The sequence below is a fragment of the Aegilops tauschii genome, chromosome 2 (genome assembly GCF_002575655.3).
Source record: "Aegilops tauschii subsp. strangulata cultivar AL8/78 chromosome 2, Aet v6.0, whole genome shotgun sequence".
Taxonomy (NCBI): Eukaryota; Viridiplantae; Streptophyta; class Magnoliopsida; order Poales; family Poaceae; genus Aegilops; species Aegilops tauschii.
Genome location: NC_053036.3, coordinates 646,549,960 through 646,575,691, shown reverse-complemented (window position 1 = coordinate 646,575,691; position 25,732 = coordinate 646,549,960). Strand labels below are relative to the sequence as shown.

Below are 25,732 nucleotides of genomic sequence, written 5' to 3'. Positions count from 1 at the left end.
TGATATACATGTTATTGATGTGTACCTTACTAATGCTCGCAGTAGTGCCTGGGTATTTGATACTGGTTCTGTTGCTAATATTTGCAACTCGAAACAGGGACTACGGATTAAGCGAAGATTGGCTAAAGACGAGGTGACGATGCGCGTGGGAAATAGTTCCAAAGTCGATGTGATCGCCATCGGCACGCTACCTCTACATCTACCTTCGGGATTAGTTTTAGACCTGAATAATTGTTATTTGGTGCCAGCATTAAGCATGAACATTATATCTAGATCTTGTTTGATGTGAGACGGTTATTCATTTAAATATGAGAATAATGGTTGTTCTATTTATATGAGTAATATCTTTTATGGTCATGCACCCTTGAAGAGTGGTCTATTTTTGTTGAATCTCGATAGTAGTGACACACATATTCATAACATTGAAGCCAAAAGATGCAGAGTTGATAATGATAGTGCAACTTATTTGTGGCACTGCCGTTTGGGTCATATTGGTGTAAAGCGCATGAAGAAACTCCATTCTGATGGACTTTTGGAATCACTTGATTATGAATCACTTGGTACTTGCGAACCATGCCTCATGGGCAAGATGACTAAAACTCCATTCTCCGGAACAATGGAGCGAGCAACGGATTTGTTGGAAATCATACATACTGATGTATGTGGTCCGATGAATATTGAGGCTCGCGGTGGGTATCGTTATTTTCTCACCTTCACAGATGATTTGAGCAGATATGGGTATATCTACTTAATGAAACAAAAGTTTGAAACATTTGAAAAGTTCAAGGAATTTCAGAGTGAAGTGGAAAATCATGGTAACAAGAAAATAAAGTTTCTACGATCTGATCGTGGAGGAGAATATTTGAGTTACGAGTTTGGTCTTCATTTGAAACAATGCGGAATAGTTTCGCAACTCACGCCACCCAAACCACCAAAGCGTAATGGTGTGTCCGAACGTCGTAGCCACACTTTATTAGATATGGTGCGATCTATGATGTCTCTTACTGATTTACCGCTATCGTTTTGGGGTTATGCTTTAGAGACGGCTGCATTCACGTTAAATAGGGCACCATCTAAATCCGTTGAGACGACACCTTATGAACTGTGGTTTGGCAAGAAACCCAAGTTGTCGTTTTTTAAAGTTTGGGGCTGCGATGCTTATGTGAAAAAGCTTCAACCTGATAAGCTCGAACCCAAATCGGAGAAATGTGTCTTCATAGGATACCCAAAGGAGACTGTTCGGTACACCTTCTATCACAGATCCGAAGGCAAGATATTCGTTGCTAAGAATGGATCCTTTCTAGAGAAGGAGTTTCTCTTGAAAGAAGTGAGTGGGAGGAAAGTAGAACTTGATGAGGTAATTGTACCTGCTCCCTTATTGGAAAGTAGTTCGTCACAGAAATCAGTTCCTGTGATCCCTACACCAATTAGTGAGGAAGCTAATGATAATGATCATGAAACTTCAGATCAAGTTACTACCAAACCTCGTAGGTCAACCAGAGTAAGATCCGCACCAGAGTGGTATGGTACCTTTTCTGGAGGTCATGTTACTTGACCATGACAAACCTACGAACTATGAGGAAGCGATGATGAGCCCAGATTACGCGAAATGGCTTGAGGCCATGAAATCTGAGATGCGATCCATGTATGAGAACAATGTGTGGACTTTGGTTGACTTGCCCGATGATCGGCAAGCCATCGAGAATAAATGGATCTTCAAGAAGAAGACTGACGCTGACGGTAATGTTACTGTCTACAAAGCTCGACTTGTTGCAAAAGGTTTTCGACAAGTTCAAGGAGTTGACTACGATGAGACCTTCTCTCCCGTAGCGATGCTTAAGTATGTCCGAAACATGTTAGCAATTGCTGCATTTTATGATTATGAAATTTGGCAAATGGATGTAAAGACTGCATTCCTGAATGGATTTCTGGAAGAAGAGTTGTATATGATACAACCCGAAGGTTTTATCGATCCAAAAGATGCTAACAAAGTGTGCAAGCTCCAGCGATCCATTTATGGACTGGTGCAAGCATCTCGGAGTTGGAATAAACGCTTTGATAGTGTGATCAAAGCATATGGTTTTATACAAACTTTTGGAGAAGCCTGTATTTACAAGAAAGTGAGTGGGAGCTCTATAGCATTTCTAATATTATATGTGGATGACATATTGCTGATTGGAAATGATATAGAATTTCTAGATAGCATAAAAGGATACTTGAACAAGAGCTTTTCAATGAAAGACCTCGGTGAAGCTGCTTATATATTGGGCATCAAGATCTATAGAGATAGATCGAGACGCTTAATTGGACTTTCACAAAGCACATACCTTGGTTTTGAAGAAGTTCAAAATGGATCAAGCAAAGAAAGGATTCTTGCCTGTGTTACAAGGTGTGAAGTTGAGTCAGACTCAATGCCCGACCACTACAGAAGATAGAGAGAAAATGAAAGTTGTTCCCTATGCTTCAGCCATAGGCTCTATCATGTATGCAATGCTGTGTACCAGACAAGATGTGTGCCTTGCTATTAGTTTAGCAGGGAGGTACCAAAGTAATCCAGGAGTGGATCACTGGACAGCAGTCAAGAACATCCTGAAATACCTGAAAAGGACTAAGGATATGTTTCTCGTGTATGGAGGTGAGAAAGAGCTCGTCGTAAATGGTTACGTCGATGCAAGCTTTGACACTGATCCGGATGACTCTAAGTCACAAACCGGATACATATTTATATTGAACGGTGGAGCTGTCAGTTGGTGCAGTTCTAAGCAAAGCGCCGTGGCGGGATCTACGTGTGAAGCGGAGTACGTAGCTGCTTCGGAAGCAGCAAATGAAGGAGTCTGGATGAAAGAGTTCATATCCGATCTAGGTGTCATACCTAGTGCATCGGGTCCAATGGAAATCTTTTGTGACAATACTGGTGCAATTGCCTTGGCAAAGGAATCCAGATGTCACAAGAGAACCAAGCACATCAAGAGACGCTTCAATTCCATCCGCAATCAAGTCAAGGAGGGAGACATAGAGATTTGCAAGATACATACGGATCTGAATGTTGCAGACCCGTTGACTAAGCCTCTCTCACGAGCAAAACATGATCAGCACCAAGACTCCATGGGTGTTAGAATCATTACTGTGTAATCTAGATTATTGACTCTAGTGCAAGTGGGAGACTGAAGGAAATATGCCCTAGAGGCAATAATAAAGTTGTTATTTATATTTCCTTATAGCATGATAAATGTTTATTATTCATGCTAGAATTGTAGTAACCGGAAACTTAGTACATGTGTGAATACATAGACAAACAGAGTGTCACTAGTATGCCTCTACTTTACTAGCTCGTTGAATCAAAGATGGTTAAGTTTCCTAGCCATAGACATGAGTTGTCATTTGATTAACGGGATCACATCATTAGAGAATGATGTGATTGACTTGACCCATTCCGTTAGCTTAGCACTTGATCATTTAGTTTATTGCTATTGCTTTCTTCATGACTTATACATGTTCCTATGACTATGAGATTATGCAACTCCCGAATATCGGAGGAACACTTTGAGTGCTACCAAACGTCACAACGTAACTGGGTGATTATAAAGGTGCTCTACAAGTTTCTCCGAGATTAGGATTTGTCACTCCGATTGTCGGAGAGGTATCTCTGGGCCCTCTCGGTAATGCACATCACTATAAGCCTTGTAAGCAATGTGACTAATGAGTTAATTCCAGGATGATGCATTACGGAACGAGTAAAGAGACTTGCCGGTAACGAGATTGAACTAGGTATTGAGATACCGACGATCGAATCTCGGGCAAGTAACATACCGATGACAAAGGGAACAACGTGTGTTGTTATGCGGTTTGACCGATAAAGATCTTCGTAGAATATGTAGGAACCGATATGAGCATCCAGGTTCCGCTATTGGTTATTGGCCGGAGACGTGTCTCGGTCATGTCTACATAGTTCTCAAACCCGTAGGGTCCGCACGCTTAATGTTCGGTGACGATCGGTATTATGAGTTTATGTGTTTTGATGTATCGAAGGTTGTTCGGAGTCGCGGATGTGATCACGGACATGACGAGGAGTCTCGAAATGGTCGAGACATAAAGATCGATATATTGGATGACTATGTTTGGACGTCGGAATGGTTCCAGGTGAGTTCGGGCATATATCGGAGTACCGGGAGGTTGCCGGAACCCCCCGGGAAGTATATGGGCCTTATTGGGCCATAGTGGGAGAGAGGAGAGGGAAGCCTAGGAGGGGGTGCCCCCCCAAGCCCAATCCGAATTGGGTGGGGGGCCAGCCCCCCCTTTCCTTCCCCCTCTCTCCCCCTTCCTTCCTCTCCTAATCCAACTAGGGAAGGGGGGAATCCTACTCCCGGTGGGAGTAGGACTCCCTTGGGGCGCGCCATAGGAGGGCCGGCCCTCCCCCTCCTCCACTCCTTTATATACGGAGGAGGGGGGCACCCCTTAGACACACAAGTTGATCATTGATCTCTTAGCTGTGTGCGGTGCCCCCCTCCACCATAATCCACTTCGGTCATATCGTTGCAGTGCTTAGGCGAAGCCCTACGCCGGTAGCTTCATCATCACCGTCATCACGTCGTCGAGCCGAACGTGTGCAGATCGCGGAGATGCCGTACTTTCGGTACTAGGATCGGTCGGCGTGAAGACGTACGACTACATCAACCGCGTTGTCATAACGCTTCCGCTTACAGTCTACAAGGGTACGTGGACTACACTCTCCCCTCTCGTTGCTATGCATCACCATGATCTTGCGTGTGCGTAGGAATTTTTTTGAAATTACTGCGTTCCCCAACAAGAAGAGGTGGGTACGGCCATCGCCTCTATGAAGGAGGGGTAGGCCCAGGGGCCAGATGGCTTGTCGGTGGCCATATTCCTGAAGTTCTGGAATGCCTTGGAGCCGTTGATCATGCCGATGTTCCACCAATTCTATACTGGGACCTTCGACATGTCCTGAATAAATTATGGTGTCATTACCCTGATCCCCAAAGTAGTTGGGGCTACCGACATAAGCTACTTTAGACCTATCATGGTGATCAATGTACTTGAACGCATCTTTTCCAAAGTTTGCGCGACCAAACTAGCCCATGTAGTGGAACTCCTAGATCACCCCCTGCAGACCACATTTATGAAGGGACAAAAGATACATGATGGGATCCTCGCCCTTCACGAGATTGTCGACAAGGTCAAAACGCGAGGACATATGGGCGTCTTCCTCAAGTTGGACTTCCAAAAGGCTTACGATCGTCTGGATTGGTCCTTCTTACGATTAGTACTTCAGCGTGGGGGCTTTGATGATAGATGGGGTTCTTGGATCATGCGGTTGATTCGGTATGGTAATACGGCAATTAATATTAATGGCGAGGTGGGACCATTCATTAAGTCCTCTGGGGAGTGAAGCAAGGGGACCCGATATCCCCCCCTTCTCTTCAACCTCGTCGTTGAAGCTTTGGCTGGCATCCTAGATAAAGCTAGGAGGGATGGCCACCTCTCGGGGGTAGTGGGTCATTTGATCCCTAGGGGTGGTGTCACTCATCTACAATACGCTGACGACACCATGATTATGGTCGAGGGGTCGGACCTTGACATCGTGAATCTTAAGTTCCTACTCCTCAGTTTTGGAGCTATGTCGGGACTAAAGATCAACTTTGATAAGAGTGAGGTCGTTATCCTACGATTCTCGGCAGAAGAACACCAACGGATCGCGGACAACTTAAATTGAAGGCCGGCCTCTTTTCCCAATACATACTTGGGGTGGCCGATGGCTGATCCGAAGGTCCTGATGAGTGCGTTCGACCCGCTAGTGGGCCGAGTGACGTCCTGGGCCGAGCCGTGGCGTGGGCGGTTTACATCCAAAGGGAGTAAATCGGTCCTTATTAGCTCTAACCTCACGAGTCTCCCCTTATACATGATGGTGTTGTATATCATACCGGAGGGCGTTCATGGCTCCTTCGATGAGGAGCTCGCTAGGTTCTTCTGGCAGGCTGCCTATGGCCGCCAGAAGTACCACACGGTCAAGTGGGTGGACATTTGTATGCCCAAGGACCGGGAAGGCCTGGGTATTATGGCCTCCTGCCGTATGAACATCACACTCATGCTTCATTTGGGTCTGGCGGATCTTGCAAGGAGAGGGCAGTTTGTGGCTTCAGCTCCTTCAGGCAAAATACCTTAGGCATGAGCCTCTCCTGGCCCGCTCCCGCTTTATAGATAATAAAGCATCGGTCCATACCTTTATAAAACGGGACGAAAGCCTATTTCAAGATCAATAAAATTGGGTTTGCCTTTTTAAAAAAGCAGCACTTTCTCTCCGTTGACAAAGCAAAATCTGAGTAGGAGATTTTTTTTTCTTTGAGGGTAATCTGGGAAGGAGATCTTTTTTTTTTTGAGGGGGAATCTGGCAAGGAGATGGACGAGGAATCTGGGACGGTCATGGACTGATGACTTACCTTCACCGATCCCAATAAGTTGAGGGAGGCCACACGCGTCCGCTCATCTTTCTCGCCGCCGCCGCCACGCACGAGACCCCGGCGATGGCGGAGAACAGCACACAGCTGCTCGACGCCCTCTGTCGCCACCGCGAGCTCCTGAGGAGGGAGACCGAGTCCCTGAGAAAGGAGGTCACGTCCCGGGGCCTATCGACGTTCGCTGGAAAGAAGGCCTACGTGAGCTCCAACTCGACATCAATGATCCACGCGCCGCCGCAGCTGGTCGACCCCACAACAACCACCTTGCACCGGGTGAGTTTGCCCTACGTCGTCCGCAACCGCGACGAGGCCCTCGGCTTCCTTCTAAGCGAGTCGGACGACATGCGCCGCCGGATCGAGTCTCTGGCGTCGATTCTAAGGGAGCTCGGCGCTGACAGTGCTGCTACCACGGGCTTCTCCCCGGAGAAGATCAAGATGTTGTACCTCATGTCCCGCGCATCCCTGAGCGTCTCCCAATATATGGCCAGGACTGGATCGTCCGCCATTGCCAAGGAGGAGGATGATGGAGCTTCTTCTTATGACCAGCACCAATATCGTGCCGGCTGGGAATCCACGTGGGGCAGCAGCATGGGAGGCTGTGGTTCCTTCTATAACATAAGTAGAGTCAATTGCAAGAAACCACCACATTTGCGGCTAGGTTTGCAGGAAACCACCAACTCGTTAATCCGTTGCAAAAAACACCGGAAAATCTGTTAAGTCATTGCAAAAAACACTGAACGGGTGATTTGGCCCATTTAATCACTTTCTTACAAGTGGGGCCAGACTGTCAAGAGCTGACTTGGTAAACAAATGTCATACACATCCCTGAATCTAAAAATAAAAAGCAATCAACCCCTTTGCAACCACTGCCTGCCCTCGCAACTAACCACGCCACCGCCGCCGGAAGCCCACCCGCCTCCCTGCCTCGATGACCGCAGACTTGCTCGATTGGATCGAGAGGAGCTCCTCGATCTAGAGCCTCCCCTCGTCCTTGGGCCTTCCGGCGACCAGCGAACGCCGCCGGCGAACCAACCCGGCGCACCTACCGCCCCTCTGCCCTGCTCCTTCTCCATCCTCTTTCTCTTCTCCCTGTGCCCTCTCTGACACCGCCGACGGTTGCCGCAGGACCTCCATGGAGATCGCCCCGATTTGCTAGAAATCGCCATGGCTGCCTCCCCAACAACTAGCCGTTGGATCCGAGCATGCCTGATCTGGAGCACCTCCCTGATCTCCCTCGCGCCCGACCCGCCTAGATCCGGAGCCTCACCGTCGGACCCCCTCCTCTGCGCCCCATTCCAGCCGCTGCCGGCCATGGCAGGAGCCACGCCGCCGCATACCAAAACAGGAAGCTCCGCTGTCACCATCCTGCCTTGCGCCGCCGTCGTCTGCACTTCGTTGTCCCCATCATCAACGCCATCAACACCGGCCTGGACACCTCAAAAATGCGCACACTCCGGCCACCTCCTCGAACCCCGTCGCGGCCATAGCCAGGCAACAACAACAACAACAACAACGGCGCCAGGGCGCCGTGCCGGACGAGTTCACGTTGCTTCGGCAGGAGGGATTGTCCACGGTGGTGTGCATGTGGGGGTCTGATTGCTTTTGTTTTTTAGATCTAGGGGTGTATGTGTTATTTTTTGCTAAATCAATTTCTTACAATCTGGCCCCACTTGTAAGAAAGTGATTAAATGGGCCAAATCACCCGTTCAGTGTTTTTTGCAATGACTTAACAGATTTTCCGGTATTTTCTGCAACGGATTAACGAGTTGGTGGTTTCCTGCAAACCTAGCCGCAAATGTGGTGGTTTCTTGCAATTGACTCGACATAAGTAAGACTCTGCTCTTCTTCTCCTTCTATCATATGTGCATAAACTTTTACCACCAGCCTTGCTCTGCTAGTTATTTATTCGAGTTAATTAGTAGACAGATTCTCAGACATTACACACTACTTGGCTTAATTAATTTGGTGTGCATTTGTTTGATTTGATTTTGGCAGCCACGTTGAGTCCTATGCTATTCACGCCCTCCACGCCTGGTATTTCCAACTACTCTGGTACCGCCAGCCACGCCTTGCAGATATACTCCTTGGAAATTGTTGACCTCAACGTCAACTTGAGCTGGCCGCTCCACGTGTACGGCGTGGTCGCTGCAAGGGACGCCGTTGACCACAACCGCAACATTCTCTTCTACCGCTCAAGGCATAACTACCAACTAGTCACTAAAGAGGTATTGTGTACTATAAATACTACTAAGCTTTCGCTTCATTCTCCTTAATTTTCTTGATCCAATTAGTTATAGTAATGTTGATGATGACGATGATGCTTCCAGGATCCTTTTTTGCGCTTGACTGGCCCGTCTCGCACAATCGTGGCTGTGGACCGTGTTACGTTTGAAGTTGAGCTGAAAATAAGGTATCGTGGAGCGGATCAGCGTCAAGAAAAAGCATCGCTCACTTGCAGCTACAGTTACGGGTCTGCAAGGGATACCACCCCTCTATTCAACGGATATTGTTGTGCGGCACGGTTAACACTTGAACAACTTCGTAGAGCAATCCAGGCAACTGGCGTCGGCGTTCGAGTTGTTGAAGGGAGTTGGCCTTTCAAATATGGATGTCGAGTTTCTTGTTCCTTCTCTGCTGATGCAGAGGATCCCTCACCTTGGGAAGTTGTGTTGCTTAATTGTCGTCATGATGAAATCCCCGTGGGATCAGACGGTTACTTTCGCCTGTCAAGGAATGTTGTGTCAGCCGAATTACAATCAACAATGAAAGTTATCATACAAGCACACTCGAGATGTGGTCACAAAGTTCCAAAGGGTCATGTCGATTTCCCCGTCCAACATTGCCAAACAAGCAAGGGCTCATGTTTAGTAGGCAACTCTAGGGTCGAGGTCGTTGTTGCTTGGTCCCTCATTGTCACGAACAAGATAGATCTCATGTTGTAGGGATAAGTTACCCCAGTGCAGAGGGCTATGTTGGCGAGGTATGATATATGTTTTGTTATGCCGGTTTATTAAACTGTTGAAGAACTTTCGTATCGGCCAACTATTATGTAAATATGTCCAACTGTTTACTGACTATAACTTATAAGTTATGTTGTGTGATATATATTGTTTTAATTAATGTGTAGTTGCGGTATTCTGAATATCTAAAAATACCCACCCATTGTTTATATTTTTTTGTCATATCATGCATTTTTAGTATAATAACTTTAGCAAAACAAACATACGATCACAAGTCTTTTGACTTGTTGATATGAAATAAGTTGCTGAAGACACATGAAATTCTTACCTAAATATAAGAAATTACATTATATTTCTGTTTTTAATGAGGTACTAGGTTAGTTGGTTGCGCTAATTGAGTTTGCCTTGGTACATGGTCTCCTGAGTTTGATTCCCCTTTCTGACAGTTCTTTTTTACTTTCTTCAAGCCAGCCCAATCGGCCAAATAAGCAGACCCAGGAAGACCAGCTGTGCGTCGATTGAGCCATAACTTTGACCACTTGCCTAGTTCATACAAACGATCAGAGGAAGCCCGCTCAACTGGATTGAACGGTGAATAACAATAGAGTGTGGAAATTTATGTGTGGACGGACAAAAATTTCAATCATTATGTAGATGGACCAAAAAACGGAGAAACACACCGCCCTTTGTTCGTACACCGACCAAAAATCGTTTTGTGACAAGCCAGCATGGTTTATCCATCCTCCTCTAATATGTACCGTCTATGACGGTATCACTATTGTGACGTTTCAACGAGGTGGGGGCATGGAAATGAGCAGGAAAGCGAACAACGATATCCCTCGAACAGAGTTAGTGTTTCGACAATGATGGGTTGTGCAATTGCAGACCGTTCAGGGAAAGTTGCCAGCAACCTCCTTGATATTTTATTTTGTTCCACGATGTTTTGCAACTAAGGTTTTATAGGTTCCATCATCTTTGCAACATGCCACTACATTTGTTGCCCTTTCCAACATTTTATTATTATTCTGCTGGAATGGCAGGGGTAGGGGAACAAGTAAGGCCCTGCCCCCCCCCCCCCCCCAAGAGCATCTGCAATAGTAGACCCAAATTTTGGCTACTCAGATCCATTTTAAGTAGAGGAGAGAGAAGATTTAGGTAGTGAAATTTTGTTCCTGCTTTTATAGAAGACCCAAAACTAGATACACATATTTTGAATTTGCTACAATAAACTACATTTTTCATAGTACTCAGAATAACCATCACACATAGAAAAAGGAAACAACCAGGTTCCTCAAAAAAATCCAAAGAATGGTGACCTCATCTAGCTGATGGAGGGCAGCGATGACGGGAGGAAGGCGTCACAATGAGGGAGGGGGATGGGACGCAGGCAGGAGGACGAGCGGGTAGGGTCGATGGCAATGTCGACGACGATAGTGTGGCTGAGCCCGACGAGCTCGTTGGCCTCAGCAGTCAGTACCGACCTCGTGTGTGTCATGCGCCTCCAAATCAGCCGCAACGGGGAGCGGCATGGAGGCAGAGCAACTCCTGGATGCAACGGGCCGGAATGGTGCATGTACGACAGTTAGATTGCAGGGGTAGGATGGCGAAGCAGCTCCCGGACGCGAAGGTGCGACGCTGAGGGGGAGCAGCTCCTGGCCATTGCGTCTACATGCTCCCGTGTTTAAATAAGTTTACTTCACTGAGACGGAGGCCCGGAGGAGTTAACGAGCTTTGTTCACGGTGTGCCGTCGATGGATGCAGGAGGAAGAAGACCTCAGACACTCGAAGGATTTGGATATATTTCTAATTTTTGTAAGGCTATTTTTAAAGGTTTGTGCTATTTAATATACTACCTTCAATTTTTTTTATTAAAAAACTTTAGACAACAAAAATAAATGTTCATACTCCCTCCGATCCATATTAATCATCGCTGAGTTCATAGTAAATTCTTGAAAGTAAGAAAGAAATATTCTTACGAAAGTGTTTTTGTGAGAAAAGTTCAATTTTCTAGGCAAGCATCGATGTGCGTGCAAATTTCGTGATTGAATTACATTCATGGATGTGTAGGGCAAATAAAACAAAATCGATGCTTCAGAATGCTTCTTAAAACAATATTTTTGGAGCATCAATTTTTTTTGTAATTTAGTATTTAAATTTGAATTACTGTTGCCTTGAAATATTTATCTTTCAAATGCTTAACAGTTGTGCTATTTTATCTTTGACTGTTTTGAGTAGTCCTGGTATAGATAGAAAAAACCAAAGCAGACATTTCCACGGACGCGTTTGAACACGGCGGACGTCTCCATGGACATTTGGCGATGTCCGCTCTTATTCACTCCGTGCATTACTTTAGCCAAGTTAAAATCTACAAAGTTTGACCAAGTTTAGGAAAAACCAATTTAAAGTTAAAATCAAAATGTATATAATTCTAATAAAAGCTTATATGCGGGCAGACATGGCATTTAATTCTTGCAATTTATGGATTCTTTTCTATTCCTGTGTTCTCCTATCCCGTCGTCCCGAACCCAAACGGGCCCTAAAGTCCACACCTTTTTCCGGAAAGGCTAGAAACGCCGCTGTCTCTCGTCTAATCCCTACAGCCGCCGCCGCCGTCGCCGTCGCCGCCGACCAACGGCTCAATCCCGCCGGCCTGCCGGCCGACGCCTCAGCCCCACTCCCAGCCGCCCCAATCACACGCCCCGCGCCGCCCCCGCCCCTCACGCGCGTCGCCACCGCCGCCGCCGCGGGCTCCGTTCTTCCTCGTCTGGACGCCGCGCTCCCGCCGCCTCCGCTCCGCCCCGCCCACCCATTGGGTTTCGAGGTAGAGGTTTCCCCATCTTCATCCCACGATTAAGTTCAATAGAAATCCCGCTGGACCTCACGGCTTGTGGGCGCACGCCGTCTAGATCCGCCGCCCCTGCAGTTGCTGTGTCTGTGAGGAACGGCTTGTTAGCTGGATAGTGGAGGATTTTACTTTTGCATGTTTGATCTGAGTCATGTGCTGAGCCATGTTCATCAACTTTGTCTCGCCTCGCGGTTTCCTTTTTAACTTTCCCTCCCGATGCTTGACTAGGTAGTTGCATTTGGGGTGCTTGCTTGTTCTCTTTGAGGCAATTTGTAGGTTTCTACTAATGGAATTTTGGCAGCTCCCCTTTCATCAAAAAAGGCTTGTTCGAGGAAATCCTAAACTGAACCCGCATGCCGGCCCCTGTTTCTTGATGAAGCCTTGAAATTTTTTGGAGCCATATCCCTACCCTTACATCCAGGAGATAGATGAACAACCCTCCACTGCTGTTAGTTAATACAGAGTAGTTATCTTTGATGTTTGATAGTTTTATAAGTGTAAAGCCGGTAGACGCTTTTGCTGCACAACGCTTGTTCTTATCCAGATGATGCCCTTAAGATGTTGTTTTTTATGTTTGTCAGATCTGTTTATAAATCTTTGTTGTTTGCCAGCTCTGTTTATAACCTTTTGCAGTGTTCATTCTTAATTATTCGGAGGAAATCTTAGCCATTTCGAGTGACTGCTGCTGTGTATTGTTATTTCCAGCAGAGGTCGTGCTTCGCTCCTATGGCGGCATCCGACGAAATGGCTCAGAAGGACGAAGATGATATGAAGGACGAAAAACAGGCTGAGAAGGAGTACGCTGATTTCGAGGCGAGGGTCAAGAGGACGATATACATCGACCACCTCTCCCCTCTGGTCACCAGCCAGGTCATCAAGGCGTCTCTCGCCCAGTGCGCCAATGTCGTCAACACGGAGTTCATCGAGAACTACACGATCGAGTACGAGATCCCCGCCGCTGCGTTGGTGGAGGTGGACAACGTGTCGCAGGCCCAGGCTGCTGTGGACCTGATGAACAACTTCCCTTTCATGCTCGGCGGGATGCCCAGGCCTGTGAGGGCTGCCTTTGCAAAGCCCGAGATGTTTCCGGACCGCCCTAGGAAGCCTGGCTTGAAGATTGAGTTCAGCTGGGTAAAGCAGGGAGATCCGGGGTATGATGGGATGAATAAGCTCAAGGGCCTTATGAGGAGGCAAGAAGCAGAAAATATGGCACTCATCAAGGTGAAGTGGTGTTTCTTTAGTTTTTTATACTGTTCTTATCATGTACCTGTATGCCCAGTTGCCCACTACTGAGAAAAGCTGCAAATCTTTCTGCTTTACTTGTCTAAAATGAGAAAAACACTTGCTCAGGGAACATGACATGTGAAGCATATTTTGAGAATTTTGATGATGATGCTGTTCTTTAAAATGTGATACAGTTGCTTTAAACCTCTGTATCTTTTGTATCCGAGCCATAATTTCATTAAACTTTGTTCTTCCTTTTGTTTCAGAATCAATTGGAAGAGGAGAAGGAGCTGGCGGCGCAGCAGCAGGAAACCCTGGTAGCAAACAGCAACAAGTACGACATGCTCGAGAACCTCGTGAACAACGGGGAAATCACTAAACTCGCTCAGCATTACAAGGTCAAGCTGGGAGACGACTGATGGGTTCCCGACGTTCAAGCTCCTCCCTCGGAGACTGACTGCAGTCACCAGTGCAAGCAGATTCTTATTCTGCCCAGGGCATCCCCACTCACAGATGTGATTGTGCGATAGTGATAATCCATTGGCTAGTTCTCATCTTGTGCTGGGATGATAGTAATAAAGCATTGATTTGTTTGGTGCGTCCGTGCTCTAGTTGTGGCCAGCTGCAAAGCAGCAGTTCCTTAGTGTAACAACTGTCGATACATTACGATCCGATCAGTTGATGGTACGCTTGGTGTAATAATAATCTTTGTATGACCTCCAAGCTTAGCATGTCAGCGAGATGATCCAACGATGTCTGATATTGTCTCCTGCATTGCTTGAAACTTGCTTGATATCGGATATGTCGGTGCTCGCGGTTCAGTCCTGTCTGGCAGTTCTGTTGCTAGCTTGAGATGTTTTATGTTGGTCCTGATGCCTGAAGGTGTGTTGTTGCTTGAAGCAGGAGGGAATCATGTCTCTGCCTTGTGTTCCCAGGAATGGACACAATGTCACGGTCACAAGTGCCATGTTCCCAAGTCTTGGAACACAGGAAAAGGAGGTTCTGCCTGGCTGGCTGGAGAATCTGAGGAGGAAATGGCAAGAGGAAGCAAGGAAGGAGGCCATGGCAAGCAAGGTTTGTCCATTCATGGCATGCCTCACCTGAACCTCCCTCTCACGTATTCTCTCTTTGTGTTTACTTGCTCTAAAAAATTATCTCACCTGCTGTGTTGTTATCAGCAGTATATCTACCTACCTGTATACAGCCATACACATCACCAGAGGTTTTTCACTGTTGTTGCTGCACCTGAATCTGCAATGGGTAGGTCCCCAGGGCCAAGAAGGGGGAGTGCCCTGCTTCTGCCTCTGTTTCTCACCTGCTTCTTCTCAGGTACCACTCTTCACAATCAAATTTCTTCATCTTCTCCTCTTGCTTTCTGCATACTCTTGCTGGGATAAGATTGTGTCAGGTTTTCTGACTGCTAGAATGGAATGGTATGCTTTGGAATCATCACCAGCCAGTTGGTGTCCATCTATTCAGATTGCCTTGCACTCTGTTTCAAATGTAGTGCAGACCTTGTTTCAAATGTTGTCAGGACATACTCAACATAAGTGAAAATTTTGCAAGCCCTGACCTGACACACATTGCCAATGCCATAGATTGCTTGTCTGAAGATCAGTTCATTTATCAGATTGCTAGTAGATGCTGCAGTAGTGTTAACTGAACCCAAAAACGTTCTTTTTCATTGTTGTGATGACAGGGGCAACGAGGCGGGCGGAGTCGGCCCGGGAGTTCACGCTCATCAACCAGTGCAAGACGGAGGTGTGGCCGGCGGTGACGCCGGGCGAGAGCTTCGGGGGCGGCGGGTATGCGCTCCGTGCAGGCGAGTCGGTGGTGTTCACCGCCCCCGTGGGGTGGTCGGGCCGCGTGTGGGGCCGCACCGGCTGCACCTTTGACTCGGCCGGCAACGGCACGTGCGAGACGGGCGGGTGCGGCACGTCGCTGCAGTGCGAATCGGCGTCGGGGGCCGCTCCGGCGACGCTGGCGGAGTTCACGCTGGCGGCGACTGACTACTACGACGTGAGCCTGGTGGACGGCTTCAACCTCCCCGTGGTGGTGACCCCGACCCCGACGAGCGCCAACTGGACAGGCTGCGCCCCGGCGGGGTGCGACGGTGACCTGCGCCGGGGCTGCCCGTCGGAGCTGGCCGTGAAGGGCGACGGGGGGAAGGTGGTGGCTTGCCGGAGCGCGTGCGACGTGTTCGGGACCGACCAGTACTGCTGCCGTGGGCAGTATGCCAACCCGGTGGCCTGCCAGCCGACCTTCTACTCGAAGAAGTTCAAGGCGGCATGCCCGGCCGCCTACAGCTACGCCTACGACGACCCCTCCTCCATCTTCACCTGCGCCCAGTCGCCCGACTACACCATCACCTTCTGCTCCAGCAACATGTACGTACTACTCTCACACCCTTAATTATCATCTCTCTCTGAAATGAAATTCCTCCATGTCTCTCAAGATCTTGTGTGTGGTCAAAGCATCCGATTCTTCACACAATCTACAAGCCGTCCCAAGATTGAATGACACTAGCAATCATACACACCAGCAATTTTTCAATATATAGTGCCATTCCGATGAATGAGTTTGTGCAGAGATCTGTTCTGATTAGCTCGTGTCAGTTTACATGGCACTTATCTCTGAATGACAGACACTTCAATGAATCTCTGCTCCTGCTAACCGTTTGATCTTGTACATTCTGTTGTTCCAGGAAGCAATCGGTGTGTTCGTACCGCGACAGCCGGCTTGTCTGCAGCGGCTCCGGCAGGAGCACCTCCTCTGGTCTAATGCTGCTGCTGCTGCTCTCCAGCTTCGTGGCATTGCAATTTGCAACCCCAGTGTGACTGATTGGTTGATTAAGGCCTAATCATCCAAGAGCAAGCTGACCTGACCCTCTTCTTGATATAGTTCTTTTTGGATTTTTTTTCTACTATGAGAAACAGAGAGTAGGTGATTCATGGATCAAATTTCTGCACTGTCAGACAGTCAGTACTCAGTACCATTTGAATGAGAGTTATACAGAGATAGCATAAGTGAATGTTTCGTTCTCTCTTGCTCTCTCTGCTTTTCTAATCATCTATTCTGGTGGGATTATAGACAGCAGAGTAAATGACATAAAACTACCACAATTCCGAAAGTACTCTTCTAGTCCCGAGCTCAAATGAGCTCGGGTGAACAGTAAAAAAAAAGAATACAAATAAAAAAATTCCGAACTTTTATAGTGACAAACATTGACAAAAGTTTTCAATGCTTGCAAAATGATGATTTTGTTTTTTTATCCACGGCTTCTACAAATGTCGTTTGAAGCTGAAATTTTGCAAGCGCCGAAAACTTTTGTCAATGTTTGTCACTAATTTTTTGAATGTTTATTTTTTCTGAATTTACTGTTCATCCGAGCTCATATGAGCTCGTGCTTAGAAACTCCATGTCCCCACAATTCGGGCTATGGTTCCAAAAAACTACCTCTTTTTTAAAGTTCCGGAAAACCACCACAAAGCTGACTATGCTTATGACAGTTCGGGCCCATCCATCAGGGCACATGGCAAAAGATATAGACGCTGCTAGTCAAAAAAGTTTATAGTCAAATGCCTGTCTATCGTGCTGCCCGTCTTGTCCCCAACCCGACCACGACGGCGGAGTCGCGGCAGCAGAACACGTATCCTTCCCATCCCGACCAGGACGGCGGCGGGGCTGGAGACTCGGGCTCGCGCGGATCGGGCGAGTCGCGGCAGCGGAATGAGGCGCCCGTCTGGGATCATGTCATCTGTCTCCTCCACAACCCGATCGCGTCGGCAGCGGGGCTTGAACGCCAATGCATGAAATGATTCCTGAAAGTCCAAATGGATCTTTTGGTACACTTTTCAATAGCATCTACCGTAGACTTACTCAATAACGATGGAAACCTAATGTTGAGGTCAGATCATGAAATTCTAGAATGAGTGCTGAGACTGGCTCAATAATTCTCGATATATTATTGCTAATTTTTCTCTGTCAGCATACCTCTATCTCAGGTTACTGGTATACTCCCTTGGTTCCAGAATATAAGGTGTGTTGATTTCTATGCAAGCGGCACGGGCGATATAAGGTGGGCCTGTCGATATCGTCGATGACGGCGACAAGCGGCACGGGCGCGCCGGCATCGGCAACGATTTGGAGCGCGTCGTGAGCGAGGCGCACGTACTCATAGTCGACGAAGAGGACCTTGGCCTGGGCGTGCCTCAGGATGACCGCCACCGCCTTGGCGTCCAGGCGCGTGTTGATGGTGTTGAGCACGGCAGCAGCCATGGGCACGGCGAAGTGCATCTCGTACATTGCCGGCACGTTGGGCGCGAGGACGGAGACGACGTCGTTCTTGCGGACGCCGAGGGAGACGAGGGCGGCGGCGAGGCGGCGGCAGCGCTCGTGCGTCTGCCTCCACGTGAACTTGAGACGCCCGTAGACGACCGATGTGCGGTCGCCGTATACTGCACTGGCGCGCGGAAGGAACCCAACCGGGCTAAGTGGCACGTAGTTAGCCGGGCGCTTGGGAAGCTTGTCCATTGACGATTTCCTACACCACCGTACGTACCTTCAGCTCAATATTTTGTGTATTGTATCCTCAGGCCTTAATTTGTGGAGATGAGATATCCTTAGAGTTGAGTTGCTCCGAGGCTAGTAGGTCTATTTATAGCTTAGCGAGCAAGGTTACCAATGTTCAACTTTGTACATGTTTTAGAGCATTTCTAACCGATCCCTAAAACCGGTAAGAAAAGTAAAACAATTTGATTTTGAGGGCCTAAACCGAACATAGTCGATCCCTTATCGGTATTAGAGGAGTACAACTTTTACTCCTCGGCCGCTCACTTCATGAGTATAAAATTTTCCCCTCCCCTCCCCGGCTACCGCTCACCCCCGCTCGGCCACATCCACTCCGGCGCCGCCTTACTTGCATTCGTTGGCCACCACGCGTCGCTGTCGACACCCTGTAGCACCCGCCGTGCTCCTCCCCACTTTGATTCGTTTACTTCTCGTCGTCGCTGCACAAATCGACGCATCTATGCCCATCGCCACCACCGCCGGATTCAATAGACCCAGGCCCTGACGCCGTCACATTTTGGCAGGATTCATCATGGACCGAACCACACAACAACCTCGACCACTCGGCGCCGCCTCATGGAATGTGCCCTCGCATCTCACACGTTGACCGAGCACCTACACAACCACATCCTCCGGTCGGCTAGCCTCAGCCCTCGCCCCGCAGTCGTCGGCGAGCCTCTACCTGCCATCAAGTGTGATGATTGCTAACGACGTGTGTTGGGTCACGTCTCAAGCACGACCAAACATCCCGAATGAATTTTCTACTAGTGTGAATGGATAGAGTGAGTGCAATTTTATACGGTTGTTCTTTAGATTCATGAAAATTTGAAAAACATTCTTTTCTTAAAATTTTATGTAGAAAGGATGCAAGTTTTTGTATTGGAAAGAAGAGCACATTGATCTATTGTCCATTGATAAAGAGAAATCTACTAGATGTTGGTGCACTGATTACTAGCGATGAGACTTACAGAGGACGCAATGTCCAAGTTTGAGGAGGCAGTGAAGAAACAAGTGTGCAAGCTCAAAAAGCCTACCAATAAGAGCAACAATGTCGGCAATGAAAATGAGAGAGACTAGTAGGAGCGGCCAAGGTTGTGTCTCTATTGAAGTGTTTGATTTTTCTTGTAGTTTTATTTGGATCAATTCTCTTCGCGAAGGAACATGTGAAGTATGTGACAATGATATCGTTTAATGAAGTAATGAGTTTAACTTGATGGCCCAAAAGTAAATGAATTTGCGTTATTTTTTTTAAGGAGTTAAGTTTTAGGGGTTTGGTAAGGAACCGGAAATTTTTTAAGGAGCTAAAAGCTAAGAGGCCACATAGGGGCCTACATTTTAATGGCGGTGATGTGCGATGATACTGTTGGATAATGATCTATGACTTGAGACCTGCAATTAACAAGTTCGCTCACGATTTGCAGGATCACCCTCGCCCGTTCTAGGGGGGTGTATGATGGGAAGGCCATCTCCTACGCCTCCAATGATCAGACTGTGCCGGGGGCACCCTCGAAGGCGCCGGAGCTGGATGTGTTACGCTGTATGCGTCCAAATCTTAGGCATGGCGCCTTGCTTGGGAAAATCGCTAGCACCGCTAGCGTGCAGATACGAACCGAGAAGTGCCAAACTTATTGGTGCGGTACACCCCCACCTAAATGATGACTTTTATCTAGCGCATTATGATTTTAGTACAACCACATCAAAAATTATCTACACACACCATAAATCTCTCGAAGGATCTACCAGCTAAACATAGAACCTCTAGCCGAGATCCACCAATCCTGTTGGCGACTACGGCAGGTGGCATTGCTGGCGAGGCGATCGACCGGCGATAGACTAAGGGACTAAAGTCAAATGTGATGATCAGAAGGGCGTGGCGATGGGTAAATATTACTACGCCTTCGACGTGGGGTTATGTGTGCAAATAAATTTTTTGAAGGGTCAGCAAAGTCTAAACAAAAGCAATTTAGTATAAATAATACTAGAGGGTTCATGCGCTCATTGAGGGGCGAAGGCACCCAGCATACGCGGCAAAACCGAACAACCAAATCATGTTTTTACCATACTACTAGTACGACAAACTAATGGCGGTCCAAACCCGCTACGATGGCTTTGCTTCAAACAAAGCTTTGTCATATTCAAAGTTACCCATTCTTCCCGTGGAACCAAGGAGTTTCCACTTTATCCACACAAACACACACACATGTACGGTGCTGGTTGCAGCACTGCCATGTCTCTGCACGACGTCAAGAACAAGCAAATAAAACAGCACTACGCGTCGCTTAGTTGGACAACCTCCGGTTCTTGACCATCGTTCAACCTTCACTTAGGGCAAACGTGCAGCAGTTTGTACCGACTGGTGCCGTGCATCCATGGCTTCGATCGTGACTTTCCATGCGCCTGTGACGGCAGAGTGGACTAGGAACTAGGAAGAGATTGTGACAATCTGGTTCTTTTAATCAGGTTTTTGTGGATGCTTTGTCCAGCTAACCTACTTTTTCATGTTTTTATATCTTGATTGGCCCGGCCGGGTAGCAAATGGACATCACGAAGTAGTGTGTATGTGAATCCATTGGCCATTGCAAATATCCTTTGAGGAAAGATGTCCATGTCTCTTTCTGGCTTACCAAACCGATTAGAAAACGAAATCTAGCGGTTCCCGGTTGGAGAGGGTGCCTTTCTGGGCAGCAGCTGGTCCAATCGGGAGGCTCGGAAGTCCCGAGCAAAGCCATCCGTGCACCTTTGCTTTCCCTGTTTTTGTTCCGGGTGCTTTCCCTCATTCAGTCTTTTTTTGCTCACAAGTCCCGACGGAGTCATATATATGATTTTTTTTCTGTAAAAAATCCACAATGTAGTGCGCATATGCAGCGCTGAGCATATTTCGGCAATAGTACCACTGTTTGATCCACGGGACATGCATAGAATAACCTTCTATTCAGCGGCACGCACATGAGTTGGACAGAGACCACATGCACACATGGCTATTTTGGTCCAAAATGCAGCTCCACCCCACTCTTTGGTATTGGAGCTAGAAACAATGCGCACTGCAAGGGGGAATGGAGGGGTGCGGAATTTTGAAGGATGGGCTCCTTGGAGCCCATTTTTTGAAAATCTCTGAAAATGACATTTCCAGGTTCAAAAAATTCTGTGAAAACTTATACATATTCGTGATGGATATGTAAAATTTCATTCAAAAATAGTATGATTTGCAAGCTACGCAGAAAAAAAATCCAGCCCCAACAGCAAAAAACAATTGGCCATTTTCTGGTACGTACTTGTCTTTTTTGCTACGCCACGTAGGAAAGTATATTCTTATGAATCTTTTCTCAAACGTGTTATGCATGTATTTCTGTATCTATAAATCTTTTCAAGTTCTTTTGCACTATGGAAATATGGTATTTCAAAAACGGGCTCCCTGGAGCCCGTCCTCTGATTTCCAGGATTGGAGGGAGTAGTATCAAGGTGATACCAAATACTTCCAGTGAGCACCAACACCACCACAATCCTTGACAACACACGAATTATAATAAAGATTCCCCACAATCAATGCCTCTAGGAAGGGAACGGCGACCATGTGCCGCCCTTGCCGGATCCAATCACCCAAATTCAAATTCTGAGTACCCCAGAGAGACGTCTAAGGAATTTCCAAAGCAACGCCTTCAACAAAGGTGCGAAGCGTAGATGCCATCATTAACAGGTGTGACCATCAAAGATCGGACAGGGTTTTAACCTTGTAGCTTGAGACCGGGGTACTCAGAGAGCACCATTAGACCGAAGTCACAGTTTATTGCCGCCACCATTTTCTGAAGAAAATGATGTTGCATGGAGGGGTACACCCACAAAGCATGGTCACAGAAAATTGAAATACAAACCTTTTGTTGAAGAAAATGATGTTGCATGGAGGGGTACACCCACATACCATGGTCACGGAAAATTGAAATACAAACCGTTCCATAGCATACATGTCTGGAGACAGCCGCTCGCATGCATAACCCTGGCAGGGACATCACTGCATGATCAAAGACGTGCTTGCGAACACGAGATGTCGCACATGTGGAGAGTTGAGCGTCATCACATGAGTCTCAGCATATGGCGCACATGTGCCCCCAATGCGATTGTGGTAGAGGCCGACAATGTCTAGATGTGACAAGCCAAAGCAGAACCATCCCCCTCCACCACATCACTATTTCGTGCTGCTATCGTGGTTGCCTCATCACTGTAGTCACTGTTGACAACCGCAAATGACTAGAAGGGGTACGCAAGGACAACAATCGCCATTGGACGAGCACGCAAGAGGGACCCCTAGCTCGGGGAGCAGCTCCACAACCGACAGATGAGGTGCCAATTGAAGGAAATATGTGTGAATACATAGACAAACAGAGTACATGCTAGAATTGTATTAACCGGAAACTTAGTACATGTGTGAATACATAGACAAACAGAGTGTCCCTAGTATGCCTCTACTTGACTAGCTCGTTAATCAAAGATGGTTAAGTTTCCTGACCATAGACATGTGTTGTTATTTGATCAACGGGATCACATCATTAGAGAATGATGTGATGGACAAGACCCATCCGTTAGCTTAGCATAATGATCATATAGTTTTTATTGATATTGTTTTCTTCATGACTTATATATGTTCCTTTGACTATGAGATTATGCAACTCCCGAATACCGGAGGAACACCTTGTGTGCTATCAAACGTCACAACGTAATTGGGTGATTATAAAAATGCTCTACAGGTGTCTCCGAAGGTGTTTGTTGAGTTGGCATAGATCGAGATTAGGATTTGTCACTCCGTGTATCGGAGAGGTATCTCTGTGCCCTCTCGGTAATGCACATCATTATAAGCCTTGCAAGCAATATGACTAATGAGTTAGTTACGGGATGATGCATTACGGAACGAGTAAAGAGACTTGCCTGTAACGAGATTAAACTAGGTATGATGATGCGACGATCGAATCTCGGGCAAGTAACATATCGATGACAAAGGGAATAACGTATGTTGTTATGCGGTTTGACCGATAAAGATCTTCATAGAATATGTAGGAGCCAATATGAGCATCCAGGTTCCGCTATTGGTTATTGACCGGAGATGTGTCTCGGTCATGTCTACATAGTTCTCGAACCCGTAGGGTCTGCACGCTTAACGATCGATGACGATTTGTATTATGAGTTATGTGTTTTGGTGACCGAAGTTTGTTCGGAGTCCCAGATGAGATCACGGACATGACGAGGAGTCTCGAAATGGTCGAGAGGTAAAGATTGATATATTGGAAGGTTATATACGGACACCGGAATGGTTCCGAAGAAGATCGGAGATTTTTCAGAGTACCGGGATGTTACCGGAACCCCCGGGAAAGTTAATGGGCCTATTGGGCCGTAGTGGAGAAGAGGAGGCAGGCCACGGGAGGTGGCGCGCGCCCCCCTTGCCCAATCCGAATTGGACAAGGGGAGGGGGCGTGGCCCCCCTCTTTCCTTCCCCTTCTCCCTCCTTTCCCCTTTCCCCCTCTCCGTTGGAAGGAGGGGGGGGGGGGGGCAAATCCTACTAGGAACGGAGTCCTAGTAGGACTCCCCCCCTCTTGGCGCGCCCCTCCTTGGTCATGCCTCATCCTCCCCCCTCCTTTATATACGTGGGCAGGGGGGCACCCCAAAGACAACAACAGTTGTTTCTTAGCCGTGTGCGGTGCCCCCCTCCACAGTTTACCACCTCGGTCATATTGTCGTGTGCTTAGGCGAAGGCCTGCGCAGATCACATCACCAACACCGTCGCCACGCCGTCGTGCTGACGGAACTCTCCCTCGACCCTGTACTGGATCAAGAGCTCGGGGGAAGTCATGGAGCTGAATGTGTGCTGAACACGGAGGTGCCGTACGTTCAGTACTTGGATCAGTTGGATCGTGAAGACGTTCGACTACATCAACCGCGTTTACTAAACGCTTCCGCTTTCGGTCTACGAGGGTACGTGGACACACTCTCCCCGCTCGTTGATATGCTTCTCCTAGATAGATCTTGCGTGATCGTAGGAATTTTTTGAATTACTACGTTACCCAACACCAATTTCGATCCTCGGCAGATTCGGCAACCACCATGGCTGCCCATGCAAACCCACTGTCTGTCGCCGTGACATGAAGGAGATAGCCCTACGTCTGCTATCTGTCGGACGCGCTTTTCCCGGTGGCGGTGGGTAGGAAGCGAAGGGGTGAAGGATGGTGGAGGTGGTTAGGTTTTGTGGGCGCCCATTTCACCATAGGGAGGATGACACAAGGACCTTGGACAAAGTAATGGCCTAATGGATAATCATACTCAGCGTTCCTGCAAAGGTCGTCATATGCTGATTAGGTGTATGTGTATAATATTTGAAAGTATCTAACATTTGAGAAGGTTCTGCAAAAGTGATGATGTACACTGCTTAGAAACTGGACCATCTCCAACGAAGAATCGTTGGGTCAGGAAGGTGACATGTCAGGTTTAAGGCGAAGTGTCGTTTGCATTATATTTTGACCTTGAAATTTTTTGAACACTCAACATACACAAGCACATGTTACAGCTCAAATTTGGCATTTTTCGGATTCATTTGCTATACTTAAACCATTAAGTGCATTTATAGGCATTTAACAAATATAATTCAAATTTGAACTTCGTGAAAAAGTTGGCAAAATTGGGTTGAGAATTTTATGTGTGCTTTTGAGTATATGTGTCGGCCTTGTCAAGGAAAAGGAAAATAATTCCAAACGTTGGGGTGCCAAGACTAGATCCCAAACATGAAGCTTATTGGTGTTCAAATTCTGAAAAATGCGAAGAACTCGTGAAAGCATGAAACTGGGCATTGTGTTGTCATATGGCACCTAGAGGTTGTGGTAAAAATTTACAAGGTTCGCAAAATTGTGACGTACACTGCTCAGAAACTAGACCATCTCCATGGAAGAATCATTGTTCAATAGGTAACAAGTCTGGTTTTCTAAGGAAGTGTCAGTTGCTTCATCATTTTGCCATCGAACCTTTTCTACAATCAACATGCACAATCACATATAACATGCCAAAATTTGGCATTTTGAGATTCAGTTTCTATATTTAATACATTAAGCACATTTCTTGCCATTTAATTAAGACAATAAGATCCTCTCTAAGCCATGTTCCTGGGGGTGCGGCGTTTCTGATAGTGCGTCGTCGCTACCGGTCTAGCTCACCGGCAACCAATTAATCTGATGTGTATGGCGTATCTTATATTTCCTCGCAATAGATAAGAGACACCAGTCTTTGGGTCACATGTTTCATATTGAAAATATTTCTATCCTCTTTCTAGAAGTATCAAATATTGGAAGGAAAAATTGCATACTGTATACTTTTCAACGGAGTGCATAGACCTTCACAACGTCCAAATTGACTTTTGCAGCAGTTCCTGTGATATTAGGTAACCACGCAGACCCGTAATTACAAGTAGACAAGTAGTAGTACAGTTTGCACCAGAAGTCAGCGGACAGATTTGAATTTGAGCCATTACCTTTTTTTTCAACCAAGTAATAATAAGAAAATTACAAATTTGAATATGAACCAGTCCAGTGGATTTGAATATGAGCAGACCCAGGATTTTCGTTTCCACTAAAAGATATTTAAAGTCCACAAAAAGTAATAAGAAAAATACAAAGGACACTATGCAATTC

The 25,732-nt window shown here is 47.0% G+C and overlaps 3 protein-coding genes across 5 annotated transcripts; 2 read left to right on the top strand and 1 right to left on the bottom strand.

Annotated features, from left to right (window-relative positions):
- Window positions 1–11,955: 11,955 nt before the first annotated feature.
- LOC109759509 (ASI1-immunoprecipitated protein 1) lies at window positions 11,956–14,255 on the top strand. Of its 2 annotated transcripts, none has more exons than XM_020318331.3 (3): window positions 11,956–12,254; window positions 12,987–13,499; window positions 13,769–14,255. In XM_020318331.3, exons 2-3 carry the CDS (start codon window positions 13,005–13,007, stop codon window positions 13,919–13,921), a joined length of 648 nt encoding a protein of 215 aa, XP_020173920.1. In that variant the 5' UTR covers window positions 11,956–12,254; window positions 12,987–13,004; the 3' UTR covers window positions 13,922–14,255. The 2 variants fall into 2 exon arrangements, with proteins under 2 accessions (XP_020173920.1, XP_020173921.1); XM_020318332.4 differs by having other exon boundaries at window positions 11,960–12,254; window positions 12,984–13,499.
- A 47-nt stretch (window positions 14,256–14,302) lies between these two features.
- LOC109759508 (pathogenesis-related thaumatin-like protein 3.5) lies at window positions 14,303–16,543 on the top strand. Of its 2 annotated transcripts, XM_073509392.1 has the most exons (4): window positions 14,303–14,591; window positions 14,684–14,831; window positions 15,202–15,889; window positions 16,207–16,543. In XM_073509392.1, the coding sequence occupies exons 1-4, from the start codon at window positions 14,415–14,417 to the stop codon at window positions 16,337–16,339; spliced, it is 1,146 nt and encodes a 381-aa protein (XP_073365493.1). In that variant the 5' UTR covers window positions 14,303–14,414; the 3' UTR covers window positions 16,340–16,543. The 2 variants fall into 2 exon arrangements, with proteins under 2 accessions (XP_073365493.1, XP_045089425.1); XM_045233490.2 differs by having other exon boundaries at window positions 14,321–14,831.
- A 964-nt stretch (window positions 16,544–17,507) lies between these two features.
- LOC109759500 (trans-cinnamate:CoA ligase, peroxisomal-like) lies at window positions 17,508–18,035 on the bottom strand. The gene has a single exon (XM_020318325.4). It carries the CDS (start codon window positions 18,033–18,035, stop codon window positions 17,508–17,510), a length of 528 nt encoding a protein of 175 aa, XP_020173914.1.
- Between the last annotated feature and the right edge of the window lie 7,697 nt (window positions 18,036–25,732).